Source organism: Fusarium musae, chromosome 11 (assembly GCF_019915245.1).
Source record: "Fusarium musae strain F31 chromosome 11, whole genome shotgun sequence".
NCBI classification, from domain to species: Eukaryota; Fungi; Ascomycota; class Sordariomycetes; order Hypocreales; family Nectriaceae; genus Fusarium; species Fusarium musae.
The window spans coordinates 622,459-643,041 of record NC_058397.1 but is presented as its reverse complement, the minus strand read 5'-3'; the positions used below and the strand labels follow the sequence as shown (position 1 = coordinate 643,041).

General features: G+C 47.8%; 6 protein-coding genes across 6 annotated transcripts; 4 read left to right on the top strand and 2 right to left on the bottom strand.

Moving 5' to 3' along the window:
- Positions 1 to 3: 3 nt before the first annotated feature.
- Positions 4 to 869, top strand: J7337_013271 (uncharacterized protein; the record flags this gene model as incomplete). Its single annotated transcript, XM_044830765.1, has 3 exons — positions 4 to 90; positions 141 to 204; positions 250 to 869. The coding sequence occupies 3 exons, from the start codon at positions 4 to 6 to the stop codon at positions 867 to 869; spliced, it is 771 nt and encodes a 256-aa protein (XP_044674040.1).
- Positions 870 to 1,632: 763 nt separating this feature from the next.
- J7337_013270 (uncharacterized protein) lies at positions 1,633 to 3,576 on the bottom strand (the record flags this gene model as incomplete). The annotated part of the gene is made up of 6 exons (XM_044830764.1): positions 1,633 to 1,838; positions 1,885 to 1,986; positions 2,035 to 2,330; positions 2,375 to 2,499; positions 2,544 to 2,928; positions 3,182 to 3,576. The coding sequence occupies 6 exons, from the start codon at positions 3,574 to 3,576 to the stop codon at positions 1,633 to 1,635; spliced, it is 1,509 nt and encodes a 502-aa protein (XP_044674039.1).
- A 5,899-nt stretch (positions 3,577 to 9,475) lies between these two features.
- Positions 9,476 to 11,138, bottom strand: J7337_013269 (uncharacterized protein; the record flags this gene model as incomplete). The annotated part of the gene is made up of 4 exons (XM_044830763.1): positions 9,476 to 10,272; positions 10,321 to 10,841; positions 10,952 to 10,991; positions 11,015 to 11,138. The coding sequence occupies 4 exons, from the start codon at positions 11,136 to 11,138 to the stop codon at positions 9,476 to 9,478; spliced, it is 1,482 nt and encodes a 493-aa protein (XP_044674038.1).
- Positions 11,139 to 12,137: 999 nt separating this feature from the next.
- J7337_013268 (uncharacterized protein) lies at positions 12,138 to 13,371 on the top strand (the record flags this gene model as incomplete). Its single annotated transcript, XM_044830762.1, has 2 exons — positions 12,138 to 12,428; positions 12,475 to 13,371. The coding sequence occupies 2 exons, from the start codon at positions 12,138 to 12,140 to the stop codon at positions 13,369 to 13,371; spliced, it is 1,188 nt and encodes a 395-aa protein (XP_044674037.1).
- Positions 13,372 to 14,500: 1,129 nt separating this feature from the next.
- On the top strand, positions 14,501 to 15,931 carry J7337_013267 (uncharacterized protein; the record flags this gene model as incomplete). The annotated part of the gene is made up of 1 exon (XM_044830761.1): positions 14,501 to 15,931. One exon carries the CDS (start codon positions 14,501 to 14,503, stop codon positions 15,929 to 15,931), a length of 1,431 nt encoding a protein of 476 aa, XP_044674036.1.
- A 2,717-nt stretch (positions 15,932 to 18,648) lies between these two features.
- J7337_013266 (uncharacterized protein) lies at positions 18,649 to 19,104 on the top strand (the record flags this gene model as incomplete). The annotated part of the gene is made up of 1 exon (XM_044830760.1): positions 18,649 to 19,104. The coding sequence occupies one exon, from the start codon at positions 18,649 to 18,651 to the stop codon at positions 19,102 to 19,104; it is 456 nt and encodes a 151-aa protein (XP_044674035.1).
- Between the last annotated feature and the right edge of the window lie 1,479 nt (positions 19,105 to 20,583).

Below are 20,583 nucleotides of genomic sequence, written 5' to 3'. Positions count from 1 at the left end.
AAAATGGGACTCTGGCTAACTGTGGAAGCTACATTGACTGCTGATCTTGCTACTGAGGCTCTCATGATGTCTCCAGGTCATGTCGAGCGGGTGAGTCGAGCACATAATCGACCCTTCAGATATCACGCTGACACATCAAGATTCGACGGTCGAAAAGCTCTGAAGAACGCGAGGTTGATATAAGCGGCATTAAATTTCCAGCGGGTATGTGTCGAGACTCATAGTAGATCATTCTACTAAAGGATATAGTTTACAGGAACCTTGACAAGCTCCTCGTCGTTGTCAATTCGGAGACATACCTTCCATATATCGTCCGCTCAGAAGAACAGCATCCAATCTACGGCAATGCTACAGAAGACGTATATTTTTCAAACTACAGAGATGTACAGGGAATCAAATTCCCTCACACCATCCAGACCATATACAGCTCATCTAGCCAACGGCTCAACGTGGTTCTCGAAGACTTTGTCATTGACAAGATCAACGCTACAGCAAAATTGGGCGATAATTTCTTCGATCTTGTTCCTCACAGCCAGAAAGTAAATATATCAGAAAAGCCTCCTGGTGTTCCCGGTGATCTTGTCACAGATTATAGCACGAGTTTGCTTGGGTCGCCGGTCAAGAATGTCAGCGTGGAGGCTTTGAAATCAGCCCGGCCTGTTGATCTGCCGCAGGTATATTGGCTCATTATCGATGATAGCCATGATCTTGGGTTTAAACAGCTTATTGTTGAGTTTGAGACTGAAGTCATTGTGTGCGATGCACCGCCTTTCTGGAGTGAGGCTGTCATGGAGTGGATTGAGAAGAATATTGGCAAGGTCACCTACGTGGCGCTACGTATACCACAGCAAAGATTGGCCGTTCACTAACGATTTAGCCCTCACATCATCATCGAGATCATAGTGGAGGGATAGTGGATTACGTCCGTGCTGGCGCCAAGTTAATCATCCCCGAGATGGCATTGGATTACTGTTCCAGCATCCCAGGAGCCGAATCTATCACTTTCAAGTACGTCGAGCCTCTAATACACTATTTCGCTGACACATTTTATTCAAACACACCCTTACGTTCATCGTGACAACAAGGTCCAAGCATGGTTCAACTGGGCTGATCAAGCGCCTCACGCAGCCGACTGGACTTATGTAATGCTTACGGAGCAATGTCCTGATAAAAACTCCTCCATATTTGTCTATGAGACTGATACATGGGAGGCTGGCCTGAGTGTTGATTTGGATAATCAGCAGCAGATGAGGCTGTGGCTGGATAGGCTTTTGGAATATGGTCTTCCGAGATCTACGACGTGAGTATTCATGATGGTGAATGAATTTGGCTAACAGGTTGCAGTGTGATGCCGACATATGGATGGATTACTTCGCTGGAACAGCTGATCGACATCACGGCTTATCCATATCCTGATTTTGACATTGGCCGTTGAAGGAAGGGTGCAGCGATGTGTAATGAGTCGTCCACAGAGAATGATAAGGATGATTAGTGAAATGAGTTATGAATTAGCTAAATACTATAGATAATCCTAATCAATTACCGGGCTTTCTGAAGACAGCAGTTTGATCTCTCAGTCTTAATTCTTCTTCAAGCTCTCCCAAGACCATTAACTAACAAGCATCCTGTGGCCTATGCTTTGGCGTTTCCCCCAGTTCTTGGAGTGAACACCATATCCAACCTTGGCAGTTCCAGAGTGTAACAATCTCTCAAGCCATCAATAAAAGCCTGGGGATTGGTTCCGGGTGTGAAAGCAATATCATATCTTGAGAGAATATCCATGAGCACATAGCGCATCTCCATAAGACCAAGTTGCTTTCCAGCACAAACGCCACGACCTATCATGTCAGCTATTTCTGATAACGGTAATGACGGAAACCTTACCAGTATGGAATGGAGCGTATGCCGATGCATCCTTGATCAGCTCCGGTTTAGTGGTCCATCGCTCAGGAATAAACTCGTTCGGCTTCTCAAAGCAACGCTCATCTGTGTCTTGTCAGCGACTTGGTTATGTGAATGTCTGCCTAGTCATACCTCGGTACATGGGGTAAGAAGGGCTATGTATAATGGTATCTCCAGGTATGTAAACACCATCAAGCTGCATTCCTTCCGGCGGAGTCATCCTTGGAACACCTGATGGGACAACAGGATAAAGACGAAGTGACTCATCGATACAAGCTTGAAGATACTGTAGCTTGCTTAGGGAAACCAGATCATATTCGTCGTGGGTGTTCTTGTATTCATCGATCTCAGCCTGAAGTTTTGCCAGCACATCGGGGTGGAGTACGAGGTTGTGCAAGAGACAAGTCGTGGAAGAAGAAGTGGTATCACTGAGATATTAGCGCTACACGTTGATGTTCCAGGCTAGTCATACCTGCCAGCGATAACAATGAGATGAGCGTCACCACAAAGGTTATCGAAGTCCTGCTGAGTGGGCTTCTCCATCGCATCGTAATCTTCCAGGATACTACTGAACACATCTGGTTCCGCCGGTTTATTCTACACGGGTTAGTCTAGTATTGTCTTGTTCTGAGCATACATACCTTTCGTCGAGTCTCGACTTGATTCCTGATATAGGCTTGAAAAGCCAAAAACGAACTGTTCACGATTGGGATAGATGAAACAAGAGGGAAGAACCAAACCAGTCGCCGGAACGCGCCCATGAAACCCTGGGTTTTGTGGGACTCAGTGAAGAAGTTGTGTTCGACGCCGCTTTCAAGCATGTCGAAGCTTTTTCCGAAGGCAAGATCACCCATGATGTCAAAGGTGTAGAAGTTGACCCATAGGGCTATATTGAATGGTTCACCCTTTGCTTCATCAATACGGTCTGTGAGAAGCTTGGTGTATTTGAGCACTCGGTGCTCATAATCGCGTAGGGCTGCTCGTGGTAAGCGCTCATCTCCTGAGGCTGGGACAATAGCGCCGTACCTTTTGTAGTGAACGCTCTATCCCATGATTTACGGCGGATGGCATGTTCTTTCTTTCTTCGCTCAGAGAGAAGCATTACCCATGGGTGGGTGATGCCATAGAACGGTGATTTGATGACTGGGGATGAGGGAGCGTGAATGGGCCGGAATGAACTTGGTGTTGCGATTGATAGTTCAGTAGGCCCTTGGGACAGTTAGTCGAGGTCGTTTTGGTAGTTTAAGTCAACTTGCCAATCCTCACGATATCTCCATACTTCTCATGAAGCTTCTGGACCTCAAGATACATATGCTCTTCATCGACCGTAAGATAAGTAGCGTAGAATGTTGAGAGGCGAGCAAGAAATGGACCGGGGAAACGGTTCAGTCGGTGAAAAAATGCTCGATATGTCAAGATGCTGATTGAAAGACCCGTAACAAACGATGTGAACCATTTGTTGGTGACTGAGAGAGCTTGCCAGACTGAGAAGGAGTAGAGTTGGGTGAGGAACAGTGAGACAGTAACCTCATACGTTGTCCATGCCTTGATAAGCTTAACAGTCCAAAGGTCCCATTCGCCTTTACGTAGAACAAAGATATGCACGAGTACTCCGAGAATAAATGCGGCGCCAAAGGCCTGTCGAGTCTCAAGATGGGCTTCAGTTAAAAGCATGTTGGCAGTTAATGTGTTTCGCAAAACAAGATGCGACAGAAGAAAACCACTTCAGTTTCTGCGACATTTGCCCGCTTCTTGTATCTAACCTCCCTTCAGAACCCAAGACCTAATGACGAAATAGGTTGCAGGAACTTTTGGGGGCCAATATGCTTTACAGGTTGCAGCGAGCGCCTTGGCGAATTACCAACCAGCGAATACGCTTACTCAACGTCTGTATAAACCCTTCTCGAGCTCTTTGCAACGCGCTCGGCATGATGTGTTGGCTAATTACATCAGTGGATGCTTTTGCCGGCAGGTGATGTGATTGCCTTGTGCAGGATAAATGATATCATGCGTTTGCGATTGGGCTGCAAGCAGACTCGCTGCATCTGCAGCGGCCGATAGATGCTGTAATGGGCGTGCAGCCGAGACATGATATGCGGATGTGCGTATCTGGATACTGCTTCCAGACAATGGATAGGAAGAGAAAAGACTGACATTCCGGGCCGGTTCATGATAGGTTTGGCTCAGCAATCGGTACTTTCTCTCTTTATTGCGACTTATCGTAGTTTGTGCTGTGAAGCATTTCATGTGAAAGCGCTGTAGTGAAGATGCATCAAAGTGGCGTTTGGGCCCCCATACACGATGAGATCAACGAGTACATCCCGTTTTAGGCCATTTCCTAGTTCAGCGCCGCACGACAAAACCACCCACTACCACTTGGAAGCCTGCTTTTGTCTATATACAGTACGTTTGATTGGCTTGTGCCGTCGAGCCGGATGATCGGATGTAGTCTGCTCCGTTCCCTGTTTCTCCAATAGCCCGCGCGAGACTGCGTTCAACAATACGAGACACTCGATGTGATTTGTCAAACTCGTTAACAGATAGTGAACGGCTTGCAAAACAGGAACCTAATGACTTACGACTGGCCCATGCAGCAATAGAAGACGAAATAAGGTGCTGATATCTCACTCCCATTTTTGGACGTAAGGGCCTGCAAATCACGGCAGTAAGCCACTGATTAGCGTCGGCTCTGATTGTCAGCGCTTTCGCGTTACACACAGAAGTACAAGTGTTCCGGTGGGGGATCTCCACGAAAAGATACATGCCATCCTCGGAACCCTGAAACGTCTTTTACAAACCGAGTGCTGCAGGTAGACAGGTGGTAGTGATCAACGATTGTCGAAACGTCTTGATATTAATGAGACTGCGGCTTAAAACCTTATCCATGATTGATTGACCATGAATTGAGTTTCAAGCCATTAAGCGAAGTCGATAACTTGGCATCATAACTAACCAAAAGCCGTTTAGCATGAGTCTCCACGGAGATAGCGATTTATGATCACCACGGAGCATCACGGCTCAACCTCCGATCCAAAGAGGGGTTCAACATTACCATTACAGAACCTTGGCGACCAATTGACAGACGCCAATCCTTCTCAATAGACACTATTATAGCCATTTAAAAAGCCACAGAGATTACCTCTTCTTGTAAACAATAGTCTAGACTCTTAGAATATTAACCAATTCGTAATCTTCGTAAACGTTGAAAGCCATCGGGTTCCCCTCCGGTATGAGCTAAACCTCACTCACTCTCAAACTCCGTCTTTCAGCGGATCCAAGGACCATAACGGGCCCTGAACCCCAGATTTTCCTCCACCGGCGATGGCACCTTTAAATCTGGTCCCGAGAACTCGGCCTCCCAACGGCGAGGCTTTTTTTCCAAGTCTAATGATGACCTTTTCCCCTCCTGTTTATGGTTCCCCGCTCGTAAAACGGCCGAGGCAGAGATAAGAACGGCTTCTCCTCTTGTCATTGTCTTGGGCTGTTTGGATGCCCAAGATGATCTTGCGACCGTTGTAGACAGACACAAAGTAAGCGCGATACTGGGACAGGTTCGACGTCATGGCCGGGCTGCAGCCCGATATTTATGCAGCCATCAGCATCACTTGGGTCGCGGCCTTTCTGGCCCTCAGTCTGCGACTCAAAGCACGGCGAATGACCAAAATGAACCTCTGGTTCGACGATTACTTCGCCATAATCGCACTGGTAAATTTGACTCGACCACTGCTTGGAGCCAATGCGCACGTGCTAACAGTTCATTCTAGATCTTTGTATCAAGCTACTGTTCAGTTACAATCTACTGTACGCGACATCCTGCAACTCCGATCGCAATCTCTTACCTCGTCTAGGGACGCATAGCTACAAACTCGGCCAATCCATCCTCACGATCGAAGACCCAATCGAAGCGAACCGTATTCAAGACCGGTCACGACTTTTACTCTGGATCTGCGAACTTCTCTACGCCTCGTCGATTGCATTCTGCAAACTCAGTATTCTCTGCTTTTACTGGCGCGTCTTTCAGTACACCTCGATTCGATACGCCATCATTGGCTTACTTGTCGCCGTGAGCATATGGATAACTATTCGAACATTCATGGTCATCTTTCACTGCGTGCCGATTCGAGCATATTGGGATAAGAGCATACAAGGCGCTAAATGCCCATTTAACGAAGCGAATTTCTTCTTTGCCACGATTCTTATACATACGACTATGGATTGTGTTATCTTGATTTTACCGGTCATCGAAGTTATGAAGATGACACTGCCTTTATCGCAAAAGTTGGCTGTTGTTGGACTATTTACATCTGGAACCATGTAGGTTGAGCTTCTCTTGGGAATTTGCTGGTCTAACGCTTTACAGAGTTTGCGTTGCGTCGATATTTGTTTTGGTGCATTCGAAATTATATAATCCTCGAACCGACGACATCCCGAAGGATATGGCACAGAGCATGATGTGGGCAGCTGTCGAGATAAATATGGCAGTTTTCTCTGGTACGGACTGACCTCCTTTCCCACTTCATCAAGATACGTTGCTGACAGGTGTTCTAGCTTGTCTCCCCATGCTACGACCTATTTTTCGCCACTTTCTTCCAGGGCTCTCGACAACAGAAGAGTCAGCTCAAGCACCGATCAGCTTACCAGCCGTTGTCCTACCAGGAGTAGGGCTCACCGAAACAAGATCGAAGAAGAGGGAGTCTCGGAGGTCAGGCATGTCTAACGGGCTGTATGACCCAGAGTTGGGTGTCTTTCATGGGTTTTCGGATATATCAAGCATCAGAAGCGTGGCGTCTAGATCAGAGAGTGAATCCACCCCAAGTAGCACGTAATATTAATACTATATTTACAATGAAAGCGATGTTTTAGTGACATCATAAGTTCCTCGTGCTGCGACTGTCCATCTTGGGGATCTTGCCTGCGCTATCATGATTATATCTTGTGTAGAATGCCAATGCGAGGCACTGGTCTATGAATTTCCCAGGAAGAGTTGACATACTGATCCATGTCGACTGAGAACTAGGAAGCCGTCTCTCGAGGATAGGACTCCCGTTAGCCTGAGCTGTGTCTGTTCTGCATTGCATCCTTGCAGCACTTGAAGCTCGTCTCCTGCTGCTGGCGCTCATCCAGCTCGCATCTTGGCAGCCTTATCGCTGTTCGAACCGCCACTAGGTTCAGTCTATACGTTTCAGGCCATCTAGATGCGGTGCTATGCCTTGCAGGGGTTCCCAATCATACATGGTGGTAATCGTGCTCCTCACTAGTATTCGTCGATGCAATTTCTTCGCGGAACTCCCTGAACTGCAAATCAGTAGGATGCTGTCGAGTGATGCCCTCCTGTCTATTGGCGGACTTGTTGAGGCAATACAGCTCGATATTCGCCAGGCTCGGTAGACTGATTGCTTGGGAGAGGCTTCGATGATTGAGGTTCGATCAGGAAAAGGCTAGGCGCTAAGGATCAGATCCGGCCTGTAGCCTTGGCTCGTCTTCCAGATCCGTCAAGCTCTTTATTTATGTAGTTTTCGAGCCAATATCCCACTCTGTTTGGTCCGACTCGTCGGATCTACCGTCGCCGACAGTCCACGAACAAGGGCCAAGGTCGTAGTCGCCGTTTTTTCTCATCGATCATGGGAGCTTGGCGGCCGCGTTGATCTGACGCCATAGCTTCGTGAGTCTTAGAAGGGTCGTGCAGTCGAAGGTATGAAGGTTCGCCCATCTTTCATCGTTCCATAAGCTGGCGAGAAGATAAGGGCGTAAATATGAATGACAAGACCAACAAATACAAGAAGTACCATAGCAGTAATGACACCTTTTTGTCGGCTGCGGCCGTCGAAAGTAGTGACGTCCATCTTGGATATTGACCGCCTTATGATCTATTTTGTCGTTGGTTCTAGTGGATATAAGACACAGGACGAAAGAACGGTTGGCAGACGGATTTCTTGGGCCAAGACAACCTTTTGTAAGAATTGGGAAATTGGGTTTGGGCTGACAGGACCATTTTGTGTCATTTCCAATAGCGGCACAGACTACCAAGGTGTTGGTTGGTTGCGATGTGGAGTCACGGAGGATCCTTTGGTGAGGCTAATTGGATTTATCGTAAGTCTGAGACAGGGATCTCGGATGACATTGGTCAGACGGGACCAGCACTCAAACCGTACATCCAAGGCGTAGTACCAGTACAATTCTCCGACTAACTCTCCATTATGGTCAACTATCAATGTAACTATAGAGACGATTACTCGAGTCCTCAGGGCTGTGATCTGCGAAGAGTACGACGCGCGGTGATGTTCTGTTCACGGTTCTGAAACAGCAGTGACGAGTCCAACGGACGAATGTCAGATGACACTGATGACAGCATCAGTCCGAGCGTGATTCTTGCGCAGTCCCAACTGCAGCTGAATGTCCCATGTACGAGAAGTAACGTCAGCGACAAAGAAACTTATTCCTGATGCTCACATGCGGCACAGTCCCTAAATACTCTTGTCTGCTTATTTCCATCAAGACAACGTTGCATTAACAGAGCGCTTTACTTGGCATCCTGATCAATTCGACTCAGCGAGGAACGGAACCGAAGAGGAAGATTTTACGTGCCCCTGCATTTGACTCCGCTGCAGGTCGCTTGCAGTGCTGTCATTGCGATGGATCATGTTGTGTTCTAGAACGGCCATTTATGGGACGCAGACCTGATCCGGAATGTGCCAAGAAGTGTTGGTCGTTAGTTTACAGCTGTTGGTTGAGGATTGGATCCTAGCTAACAGGCCTGTTACCGATATCGCTAGAAGACAGCGGAGGCGCTAACAGATAAGATAGCACCAACAGTCAATAGTTTGCCAAATAGTTACGGAATGGCCGGATGGCAGCTGAAGCATGGGTTGAACAATCTAACTTCAGCTTGAGAAAGCTTATATTGGAAGTCCCCTTTTGAGTTCCGATAGTGCACCAGGTCGTTCTCAACATATTGCGTCAAGAACTGATGACTGTTGAATGCACTCGGCGGGTGGAGAGGAAGCACCCACTAATTCCTGTAGTTTACCCGGTTTCACAGGGCCACTGATCGCGTCTCGGCTCGGGACGCGCTATTAAGCAAGCTACCCTGTATATGAGCATCTTGGTATCAAAGAGCTATTACGTTTGTCTGCAAAAGGAAGAATGTCTAAAACTGTTTGTGAGATTGCTTCCAGATCACCCTGCAGGACTAAACAGAGTACTTTTAGGAATTATCTCGTATTTCAGCCTGGCATGGCCAATCTAACGTGCCTTCACGGTTTTTCCTTTCCAATCACATCCTAACACAAGGCCAATTTCAAAAGCTCAAAGAGCGTCGTTAACTACGAACCTGATATCACATACGAGAATTTCATGATTGAAGATTAACTTGGCGCAATAAAATGAGAAACACATGAGATCATGAGTAGAAACAATTACTCCAGATGAAGGGGCATGAACATGAGCCGTAAACTTAACGTAGCATTTCAGAAATGAGGGGAATCCAGTCAATCTTGACAACAAATTTGGTCAAGGAACGTCCAATTTTCTATCTTATATGTATGGCAATACTTAAAACGTTTATTCTTCATGATCATTCTGAGGCGTTGGCAACAACAAACTCAAGAATGGTCAAGTTGGGGCCATTCCAATGCTTTCTGGCATGCGTAAACCATAACCCAACAGCGATAGCCAGGACGGCTACCATGACCGGACCACAGTAGTTCATGTTCTCACCAGTGACTGGGAGAGTTGATGGGAAGGGGAGGAAGATAATGACGTAGAGTGTATAAATCAGAGCAAAGATGTTGACAGGAAGGCCGAAACGACCAAGGTTCCACTCTCCAAGCTTGATAGTAGATCCAGAGAGACGAACGTAGATAATACTGGCAATGGCGATAGCGTAGCTCAGGTACAGAGCCAGAGATGAGAGAGATGTAATGGCACCGAAAGCAACGTAGGAAGTGTTGCCAATGTTGAGAAGGTTCAGAGCGCAGACGAGGAACACGGTGAGGATGATAGAGCGTGTAGGTACGCGATGAGTAGGGCTGACATACGCAAAGTAAGCAGGCATACCACCATCACGAGACCAGGCCCAGGTCAGACGAGAGACAGAAGCAATATTGGCAAGGTTGACACTGAATGAGATGATGAAGAGACCTGCAATCATGGCGGTGGTGGCTTTGTTGGAGCCAGTCACGTTGAGAAGGATGGCCTGGATCTGACTGGGTTGCTCAAGCATGTCTTCGACGGAACCCATGGCGGAAATGAGAACGTTGACCATAATGAAGCCGAGCACGCCGTTCATGAAGATGGACCAGAACATGGCGCGAGGGACGGCAGACTTGGCCTTTCGAGTTTCTTCGGACATATGGATAGCACTGTCGAAGCCTGCAAACTGTTAGCGGGGCCACAATGGGAACTCTCAGAGCAACTTACCAGTAAAGCTCCAGACGCAGGTCAGCATGCCCAGGTTCCATGCGATGTACTCATTGTCCCATCCCGAAGAAATGTTGCGCTGCAACCAGAAGGACGAAGGGTTTCGAGGCCCCATAACAACAAGAACAACGACAAAGATGACGAAGAGACAGACGTGTAGAACACCAGCGACAAGCTCGACCCATGGAATAAGCTTGAAGGCGTAGATGTTCATCAGCCCATGGACCAAACACATGGCGATGACCAGAACGGAAGTATGCCATCCCCCGGCGACATAATTGGGATGATTGATGCTGATCATCGACTCGAGGAGGATGATAGTGACGTTCGCAATAGCGGCCAACAGCGACACGTAGCCAAACCATGTAGCCCATCCTTGGATCCAAGTCGCGAATCGCTTCAACGATGGAGGCGCCATATAAAATGTCCAGTGATACTGTGCGCCCGCGACAGGCTGGATGGACGCCATTTCTCCCAACGACGCAGCCTGGGAAATGGCACCGTAAAAGACGATGATGAAGCTAAAGATAAACGTTTGGGGTCCGCCATTGAACAGGGTAAAGTACATATTTCTACGCCCATCAGCATCGCTGCGACCGTGACAGAGGAAGAGTAACTTACGAGCACATACCCTCCCATAATGCCATATACGTCAACGAAAAAGCAAAAAGCTGCGAAAAAGAAAACACCTTACGCGTTCGCGTAACATTGTAGATGTTGGAACCCTCAGGCGGCCTAGCTGAAGCGTCAACGCTCACAGGAATAGGCTGTTGTTTGCCCGAGGCTTCCAACTCAATGCTGTCACTACCGTGCGACATCGTGAACTGCGAGCGACATTGAATGCAGGAGCCACGAACCAACAAACAAGCAGATCCTTAGGTATAAAAAGTGCCAGCACGGACCTATCGGGGAAATGCGAACGAGCTATTGCCTGAAACAAGTAAGAGAGTCTGGCATCAAAGTTGAGCGAACGGATGGAGGAGGGGAGTTAGGCGAGGCGAGCTTGCCGCGAATAAGGCCGGCAATGAAATCGAACGGGTTTTTCGTCTGAGAGGATTGTGGCGTCGCAGATCATTTGCTCGTTGGGAAATATCTCGTGGAACCGCTTGAGATGTAACGCCAAGGTGGACTCGAAGGAATATTGCTAGCAGGGACCAGGCTTTATCTACCAACAAGCCACAATAGATATCGTATTTTCGTGGTCTCTTTGCTCTTTGCTCTATGATCTGTAATGAGTGAAGAGGCAAGGTAAGAGAGGAAAGATTGGCTGCAGTGCTTGGCTTACTACTCCGCATATCTTGCTGAGTGAACGGCAGGGGTTGGAATTGTCATCACCAACCTGCATACAGTAGATCGACGAGACAAGATCATCTCATAGGCTGTATTGCAGAACAATAAATCTCCACTCGAAGACGTACAAAAGTGGACAGCACTTGAGATGCTTGAAAGATGGATGCCCGTTGGTTCGAGATAGAGTAGATATCCCAGTACCTAGAACATGAGAGGGCCGCATCGCAAGCCGCTGACTTCAACGAGTTGGCCACATTATCACTACAGCTGAAAAAGTCGAAACACGGCAAGACCATGCAATATTTGCGTTCCATTCATGGTTCGTGCGGTATGTCTTAATTTAATTCCCTGGTCCTTCACATTCATGCTGTCACCTCACCCAATGCAACTCTATTTATTTGACAGCCCCGAATGCTACCCTCTTCCCGTCTACTCGGCCCGCCCTTGCTGTAATTACTACCATTAAAAACCAACACTTCGGTTCCTTGATTAAAGGCCGCTGAAGGGTATCGAATACTACGCAGACGATGGACCAAGTATCGCAGGCGGCTCCGCCGTTTTACCCGTTGACGGAGAGTAACCATGCTGCACTTGTTGTCATCACTGCTGTTATTTTCTTCATCTATGCGATTCTTGGAATTATTGGCAAGCTTATTATTCGGTTGAATATTACTTCTATGAAGGATTTCGACGTGGGACTGTTGATTGCTGCGTTGTTGTATTTTATACAAACAGCTTGTGTTGTTGCATCCTGTAGCCATGGACTTGGTGAGCATCGTGATGCGCTCTCTGATGAGAATTTTGGTCGCTTCAGCAAGGTAAGTAATTTTCTGGTGAACACGGAATATTACTAATATGGTGTAGCTGATGTATGCTTCACGAATATTCGGGATTCTTGTTCATGCGACAACAAAGATCTCACTTGGGCTTCTTATTCGACAGATCGATCGACAAGGTGGACTGAATACTGCAAACATGATTCTCAGTGGAGTTGTCATCGCATGGGCTATATCTGGAATATTTGCGACCGCTTTCCAATGCCCAATGCCGGAGCCATGGCTCGCTGAGAACGCAGCACAATGCCCGAATCAAGGACCGATCTTTGTCTACAACGGCATCATGATAATATTAACAGACATAGCTCTGTGTATTCTACCGGTCGCAATGATGTGGGAGGTCCAGACCTCGATACGAAGAAAGATCATCGTCATGGCGTTGTTCGGCACGCGACTCATCGTCCCGATGCTCACGATACCCGAGCTCGTCCACGCACGATACATGTTTCACAACTCGGGCGACGTCACATGGCAAGCTGTCTCAATGATGATATGGGGTCAAATCGCACTCGGCCTCTCAGTAATCACAGTCTGCATCCCCAGTCTCAAAGGCGTAATCGACAGCCTTCTCGGTTCTACCGCAGTCGCAGCCATCAACACTCCCTACGAACTCAAAGACAGCGGTAACGGAACGGGTCTCGAAATGACAGCACTGTCGGACTCTCGAACGAAACAAACATCAAAGCAAGGCAGTGGTTTAGGCAGTGCTCTACGAAGACATTCAAGGCCGAGACATAACGACCAACCAGTGTGGCGAAGGGATGTCATGGGGGAGGTACGAACGGAAGTAGCAAGCGGAAGTGATAGTGTGACGAATTTGACAGAGGGTGTCATGGTGAATCGCGACTTTGAGGTATCTTACGATGACAGACAGACTTCAAGGGCTGATTCAATGGGATCCAGCGAAGGTGCATATCGAATATAGGGCAGCAGGACACTTAGCATTAGTGATAACAATGGCATTATTCCTTGTCTTGATTCATATCTTGTAATTCACAACCCTCAAACATCGGAGAATTAGCTCCCCCTCGCCTCAGCCGCACCGCGGGCGCAAGACGGTAGATCTAAGCTTCTTCAGTTCCCGCAGGATTCACTAGCGCACTCGGTTGGAAACAACTATCAAACAAAGCAAAACCACCGAGAACAATCACACAAGCGGCTGCACCCGGCTAATCCCCCAGTTCGCTGAAGATAAACTGGATCTAGGGGGGTATGTCCGTTGTGGCTTGCGACTCGCTGGCTGGGAATTACCGCCAAGGTTATCTCCGGTCCACACGGCATTGTCACAGATTAAAAAGGAACAGAACAGACTCGCGGGCCGGTCCCTGGTACCCGTGGCTTGGACTAAGGATCAATGTCTTAGCCACTGCTGACAATTCTCTTTTCTCTTTGATCTGGCGGTCAAGATTTTGTAAAATTGGTTGTGTGACATCGTTGGGAAACGTGGTTACAACGTGTTGATAGAGTTCAGTCAAATTAAAACTGCCGAGCGCCATTTTTGGTGCTCGTATTGATCGTCCACTTTGCGCGATACCTTCAGGTGCCGTTGGTGGGGGGGTTTTAGAGGGTTATCCACTGATGCCACTTGTTGAGCCACTGTGATCCACTATCCAAATGGGTCAGTTGGGGCTGGTCGGAGCATGAATTCGTACGTAACGAGGAATCTCTTGATGAGAGAACTATATCCTTGTTCCTTGCTCATGGCTCCTCTTCGCTATGATTTTCGTGGCAAGACATGTGAATGGATGGGACAAGTTCTAGAAAATGGAGTTTGTGGAATGATTGCTTGCAAATGTTGGGCTCATGACCCTGGATGCACTGTTGGTTGGTTGTGTGCACATTTTATGAACGCTGCCAACAACCAAACATTTGCATGTGTTGCTGACTCAAAATTGTTAGAGTCATCTCTCTTCCCCGCCCGGAATCGGTCAAGGTTTGTTAACAACCTGCCATATCTGGATCTGTGAGTCAGCAATTGCAAGCTATGTAAACCTCATGACATCTGGTATCTTGAACAGAATCTCTCCACTCAAAACATTCATGATCAATTGACAATGACTTCACACGACGAAGAGGCCCGCAATGAAGCGGCACCATTGCTACCAAACAATGAAGAAAGATCTGTCTCAGAATGGCCAGCGAATGACTGGTGGACTGAGCTGTCGCTCATAACACGCTATACAGTTCCCCTGGTAGCAACATATCTTCTTCAATACTCTTTCAGCGTTATCACGACAACAGCAGCTGGTCATCTCAGCCCAGATGACTTGGCAGCCGCTGCAATTGGTGTCACGACCATGAACATCGCTGGTCTCGCTCTCTACGAAGGAATGGCAACAGCTCTCGACACCCTCTGCGCACAAGCATATGGGGCTGGCAACAAGACGGGTGTTGGCCTGCATGTCCAGCGTATGCTTCTTCTCATGACAGCTGTTACCATCCCTGTTGCTGCAGTATGGGTATGCTCCCCCGCATTCCTGACTCTCATCCTCAAGCAAGAGCATCTCGCCGTCAAAGCAGGCTCATTCCTCCGAGTCAGTATCCTAGGAATCCCCGGCTATGCTTCCTTCGAAGCCCTAAAGCGCTTCCTCCAAGCCCAAGGCGACTTCAACACCGGGATGGCAGTCCTGGTCATATGCGCGCCTATCAACGCCCTCCTCAGCTGGCTCTTCGCCTTCAAGCTCAACCTCGGTCTCGAAGGCGCCGCTCTCGGCGCAGCGGTAGCCAACACCCTGCGTCCAACCCTCCTCCTAATCTGCATCTTTTTCAAAAGGTCAACGCACGAATGCTGGCCTGGCTTTTCGCGTCGTGCCCTGCAGGGCTGGGGACCCATGGTTCGGCTATCTGCCGCCGGATCGGCTGTCACGTTGGCGGAGTGGGCTGCGTTTGAGATCATCACCGTGAGCACGTCATACGTGAGCACGATTCATCTCGCTGCGCAGACGATCTTGACTACTACTTCGATTGTGATGTGGCATATTCCGTTTTCGCTTGGTGTTGCTGTTAGTACGAGGGTTGGACATTTGATTGGCGGTGGACATGTAAAGCCTGCGAGACGGATTACGATTCTTTATGGGATCATGTTTGTTGGTTTAGGGTTCTTTGATGGTGCGGTTTTGTTCTTGTTGAGGAATTACATTGGGCCTTTCTATGCGAGCGATGAGGAAGTTCGGAGGATTGTTACCAATACCATGCTTGCTGTGGCGGGCTTCCAAGTGGTCGACTCGATTGTTTGTGGATGCAATGGTGTGCTTCGTGGTTTGGCCAAGCAATCTGTGTCAGCATGGGTTGTGTTCTTCGTCAACTACTTTGCCGCTGTTCCCATTGCGGTCTGGCTGGAGCTGGGACCTTTGGATATGGGTCTGAATGGTGTTTGGTCTGGAATGATAGGTGGCTCTGCAGTCATTGCACTTATCGAAGTCATCTATATGATCAAAGTCGACTGGAGAAGTTCCGTCGAGGTAGTCAAGTCAAGAGAGGATTAACTTCTCGACTCTATGATTTAACATCAATACAACATCTTGCATAGCCCTTTCAGAGCTTATCAAACTTACTGCCACGAGTTGCCCGTGTCACATGCAACGCCCGGAACCGAGCGTCATGGTAGTAGCTCAACAGCCTATGATCGGCACAGTTCGTTGTTTCCTCCTCGCTACTTCTCTCAATCAGCTTTCATCTGATCACGCGACCTGTTTCTGTGATTGATCATCGTTCTGTCCACGTGGTACATGACGGTTCCCAACGTTTGGGGGAATATCGTCATCGGTGACAGATCGTTGGGTCAGGGCGCGTGGGGCTCTCGACCTCGTCAATCTTCCGATCTGCACTAGATACATCACCACAAACCCAGCCAAGAAAATAGCCGCGGTGTGTGATGCGCTGGCATCATTCACACAAGTGACTTCGGGCCAAGGGAAAAAGGCGCAGGTTGACCCCGCTCGATTACATGAGAAAAGGCGTAGTCATCCTATATATCTGATTTCGTCATCTTTTAGCATCCTCCGAGAATCGCCCATTAGCTTTGTTGCTCAGCTTCCAAATCAGGACGAGGGTTGCTTAAAGTGCAAATGTTTAGGACCAGTAACTTTATGTCTCTGCCGACAGCCTCGAAACCGCTTTAGAAGTAGAAAAACATGGGTAAATTTGTCGTTGCGTGTTACCTTCTTCTTTGGGCCTCTGAGTTGTCTCTTCTCGCATTTTCGTATTCTCCAAGACAGCAAATCTAAGGTCCCCAGATTGCACAAGATTTCCTCTTTTCGATGGTCAAACCTTCACTGCATTTTAGAGCCAAATATCTCCGCCCAATCAATCTAAGCTTAAAACAAGGCGTACCGTTTTCAGCCCTAAAATATGAGCTGGCAATGTTATTGTTAGCGCCGGAGTCGATGAGTTGTCCCCGAGCGCGGACCGATATCTCACTCATATCAAGCAACGACGATCGCACATTTGATACTGAAATTCGCCCCTTCGGTCCCGTTGAACTCTAATTACTTTCGAGAAGGGGATGATCGCTAACAACCACTGGTAGTTTTCGCACTTATTATCTCACGTGTACATGTCATGTGCCCCAAGCAAAGCCCCTTCATGAGGGGTTAGAGGATTGAGATTATCGTGGAATGGGGAAAGAGACTATCAGAGTATCATTGTGCAGGACAGCCATTTGCTTATAAAATGGCTTCCTTTTCCACTGACTGCCACGGCAATAATCCAGCAGCAAAAATGACCATCGTCGGATTCTTCGCGCCTCAAACCACTAATTTCAATTCTTTAAAATTATCTGATAGCTGAAATTGCATCGCGCCCCATACTCGCATTATATTTACGATGACTTCTTCTGATATGCGCCCTTATACTACACTTATAGAATGCAACGGTCAGTGATCGAGGGCGCACCACTGACTTGACTCTTCACTTACTTTTCAAACACATCAGGCAATATGGGAACTATCTCTACGCAAGAGCCCAAACGGTCAGGTTCAATGCATGTTGAACCTTCAGTCAGCTCAGTCACGCTGACTCACACCAAGCAGGTTCCAGATTGGCCAAAGCCTGTCATAAGGCCTCGCAGAAAGGAGTCTATGGACCAGTACTTGACCGGCGTTGGTGCGTGGACTTCAACTCGGGTGATGCCCGCCGCCTAGACTCTGGTCGTCAGCTGGGAAATTTCGGAGTTATTGGCGTTTACAACACTCGTTTGTTATCGGAACTGGCGTTATGAGCCAGGTGGTATAGATTCGTTCCAGATATGCCTGCAGTACAGGGAGTAGTCAAACAGGATACTCACTGCAGGTCAGTACGTGAGCATATCACAGCCCTTGTTTAGTGTTTTACATAGATTGATCCAAGTTCTTTAACGCTCTGCTATGTATAAGACCCAAGCCTTCCGTGAAAACATACTGAGGATAAGCAAGTCCAGAATAAATTGATCATATCTTGTAGGGTTCAGTTCAGGAAGATGAATATCAAGTGGCGGGTAATGGCCATGTGACATAGCTGTCCAAGATTCGCCGAACATGGGTGAAGATCTCACCCACGATGAAACACCATGTTTCAGCGGAAGACACATTTGCATATTCGCCTAATTCACCATTGGCTAAGCATCACTCGAGATAGACAGCCCCAAAGCCAATTACCTCAGATGTATGCCAATAGATCAAATTACAACTCGCCTTATTTTTTGGATGCCCAAAACAGCACTTTGTATCATCCTCCGCTGAATCGGGCAACTCGTCTGTTGATTCTGAAATAACCCCAAACAAGACAAGCATTTTCGTTTTATAAGAATATTTGGAGACTCAAGAGTTTTCGTATGTAAATAGAGCCACAGCCTGCTTCCACCAATGGGCTATACGATCGCTGTGCAACCACAGTAAGCACCTATGCACATTGAAGTCCAATCAGGACGCTTGTCTTCACTTTTGTGAGCGGCTGTGTTGGGCTTCAATGATGCCTGAGCGTAGTCAAAGGGGCTTAGCCAGGCTCAACCCAACTCCGTCCACGCCGTTTTACAAGTAGCTGAAAGCCTTACTGTCAACCTCGAATGGTTGTAGAGGCGGTTGGGGCACTGAGGTCATATCTAGAGAAGATGAGAGCCACGTGATTCCTCCGTCTAACCAGGCTTTGGGTTGATGCCTTTTTTATTCTTGCCCCTCATTTTCTGCCGTTTTCGCATTGCTGATACGCACGCATCCGACTCGGCGCCATGGCGGAAGCATTCGGTATAGCTGGCAGCGCGTTCGGCACTGTCTCCTTAGGCCTGCAGCTCTTTAAAGAGATTTCGCAATATGTCGATGACATTGACGGCCGTGACGAAGATCTAAAGGAGGCACGCAACTACGCGATTAACGTTCAACTCTCACTAAATGCGCTTGATATTGCGATATCTAACGCGCCTACTGGCGATCCTGCAACCAAAAATGCAATCGACTCCTGCAAAGCATCATGCGTCTCTGCGGTAAACAATTTGTTGGCAGTTGTAAAAGAACTCAGAGGCCCAACAGTTACTTTGCCGAACAGCAACGCTGCCAGGGCCAAAGAGCTTTGCGCCAAATTGAAATACCCTTTCAAGAAGCAGAACATCGAAAAGCTCGAGGAAACTCTTTCGCGTACGAACAGTGCTCTGCAGACTCTATTGCAGGTATTTCAGGTGTATGTCTAATCCCCGTCCTTTTAAATCGTATGTCGTGTAGTAATGTTGGTGCTTGCGAAGCAATACTGGCCATGCAACGACCTCTGCCCTCAATAACATGCACCACGCTGTGGCCGGCCTCAGTACACTATCGGCAAAGAGCAAAACAGCTTTGGATGTACTTCACAAGACATCGCAACTTCATGATGACAGGCTTGGTACCATCCAACAAGACCTCAAAGAGCTTTTAGTCCTTACACGAGACTCAGAGGACACAAAGCTCTTGTTGAAAACAATGGCCCAGCAAGTGTTTGATCTCACCACTCACACTAGTATGGCCGCCAGTTTGCTGCAGAATCCAGCATCTGATGTATTCAACCCCAGTACTCAAGCGACCAGTTATCAGGGTGGCGGTAGCATGACATTTAATGCCTTTTGTTCTTGCAAAACGCAGCGAGTACGATATAGTCAACGCAACTGGGGACCTTTCCTTCTCGAAGCCGAAGTTAGATCAAGAGACCATCATGCATTCGAATGTCCAATGTCTAAGCTTCCTGAATCAACCCGACGAACGAAGCGAGCCCTGAGCCTCATGATACCGACAAGTCAAAGATTAAGGGGGCGTGCTGGTAGAGTCTCGCTCTGGTTCACAACAGGTGCAGGCATACTAGGGCTTGTCCAAACAGTGGCCTGGATTGCGACAGTGGATGAGAGGGTATCCCCTGTCTTCCGATTAGTAGACACAATCAAACGCTATTTGTCATTGCCGCACAAGGAGATGAATACTCTGCTGGCTTCATGCTTCAGGCGGCTTATCTGGTGCTATGCCAACTCTCATGCTTCTATAACCGATGTCACTAAACATGGACACAATACTCGGGTGGGCGCTACTCAACTATTTGTATGTAGGCTGTTTTTATCCACAAACTCCTTTGCAGCCTAACTCGAAGTACTATAGTCAGCCGGCGAGGATAATGCCGACAACATCGCAGAACTACTCCATATGCTTACTATCATTGCCGAGCCAACGTCCTGCAAAGGCAATATCACAGCGTAAGTTAAAGAAAACTCAACCTTACTAGTTGCTCAACTTCTATTCATGCTCTTGATCTAGTTTGCCTGTTCATTTTATAATAGCCGCCAGTCCGTGGTTTCATGCCTGTACGAGGCCTGATCAAGTTACAAGGTCTATTTTATCGAAATGCAATGAAGCGGCAGACCATCATCATAAGTGGGAAATGGAATGGGGGCGGGATGAATACCATGTCGGTGGGGGATACAAACTCTTCCAAGCCTTTCCACAAGCAGCCGAAAGTGAGTCTCAGCTTATTTCAGACCAGATCCAGGCTTAGTAACCTACGCAGATCTAGAATTCGGCCCCCTGACTCGGGCTGTTATTGCACAGGACCGAAATCGAGTTCAACAGTTGCTGGAGAGATACCCATCATACATCCACGAAACCAACTACTGCGGCCAGTCACCGGTTCATCTTGCCATTGAAACGCAAAA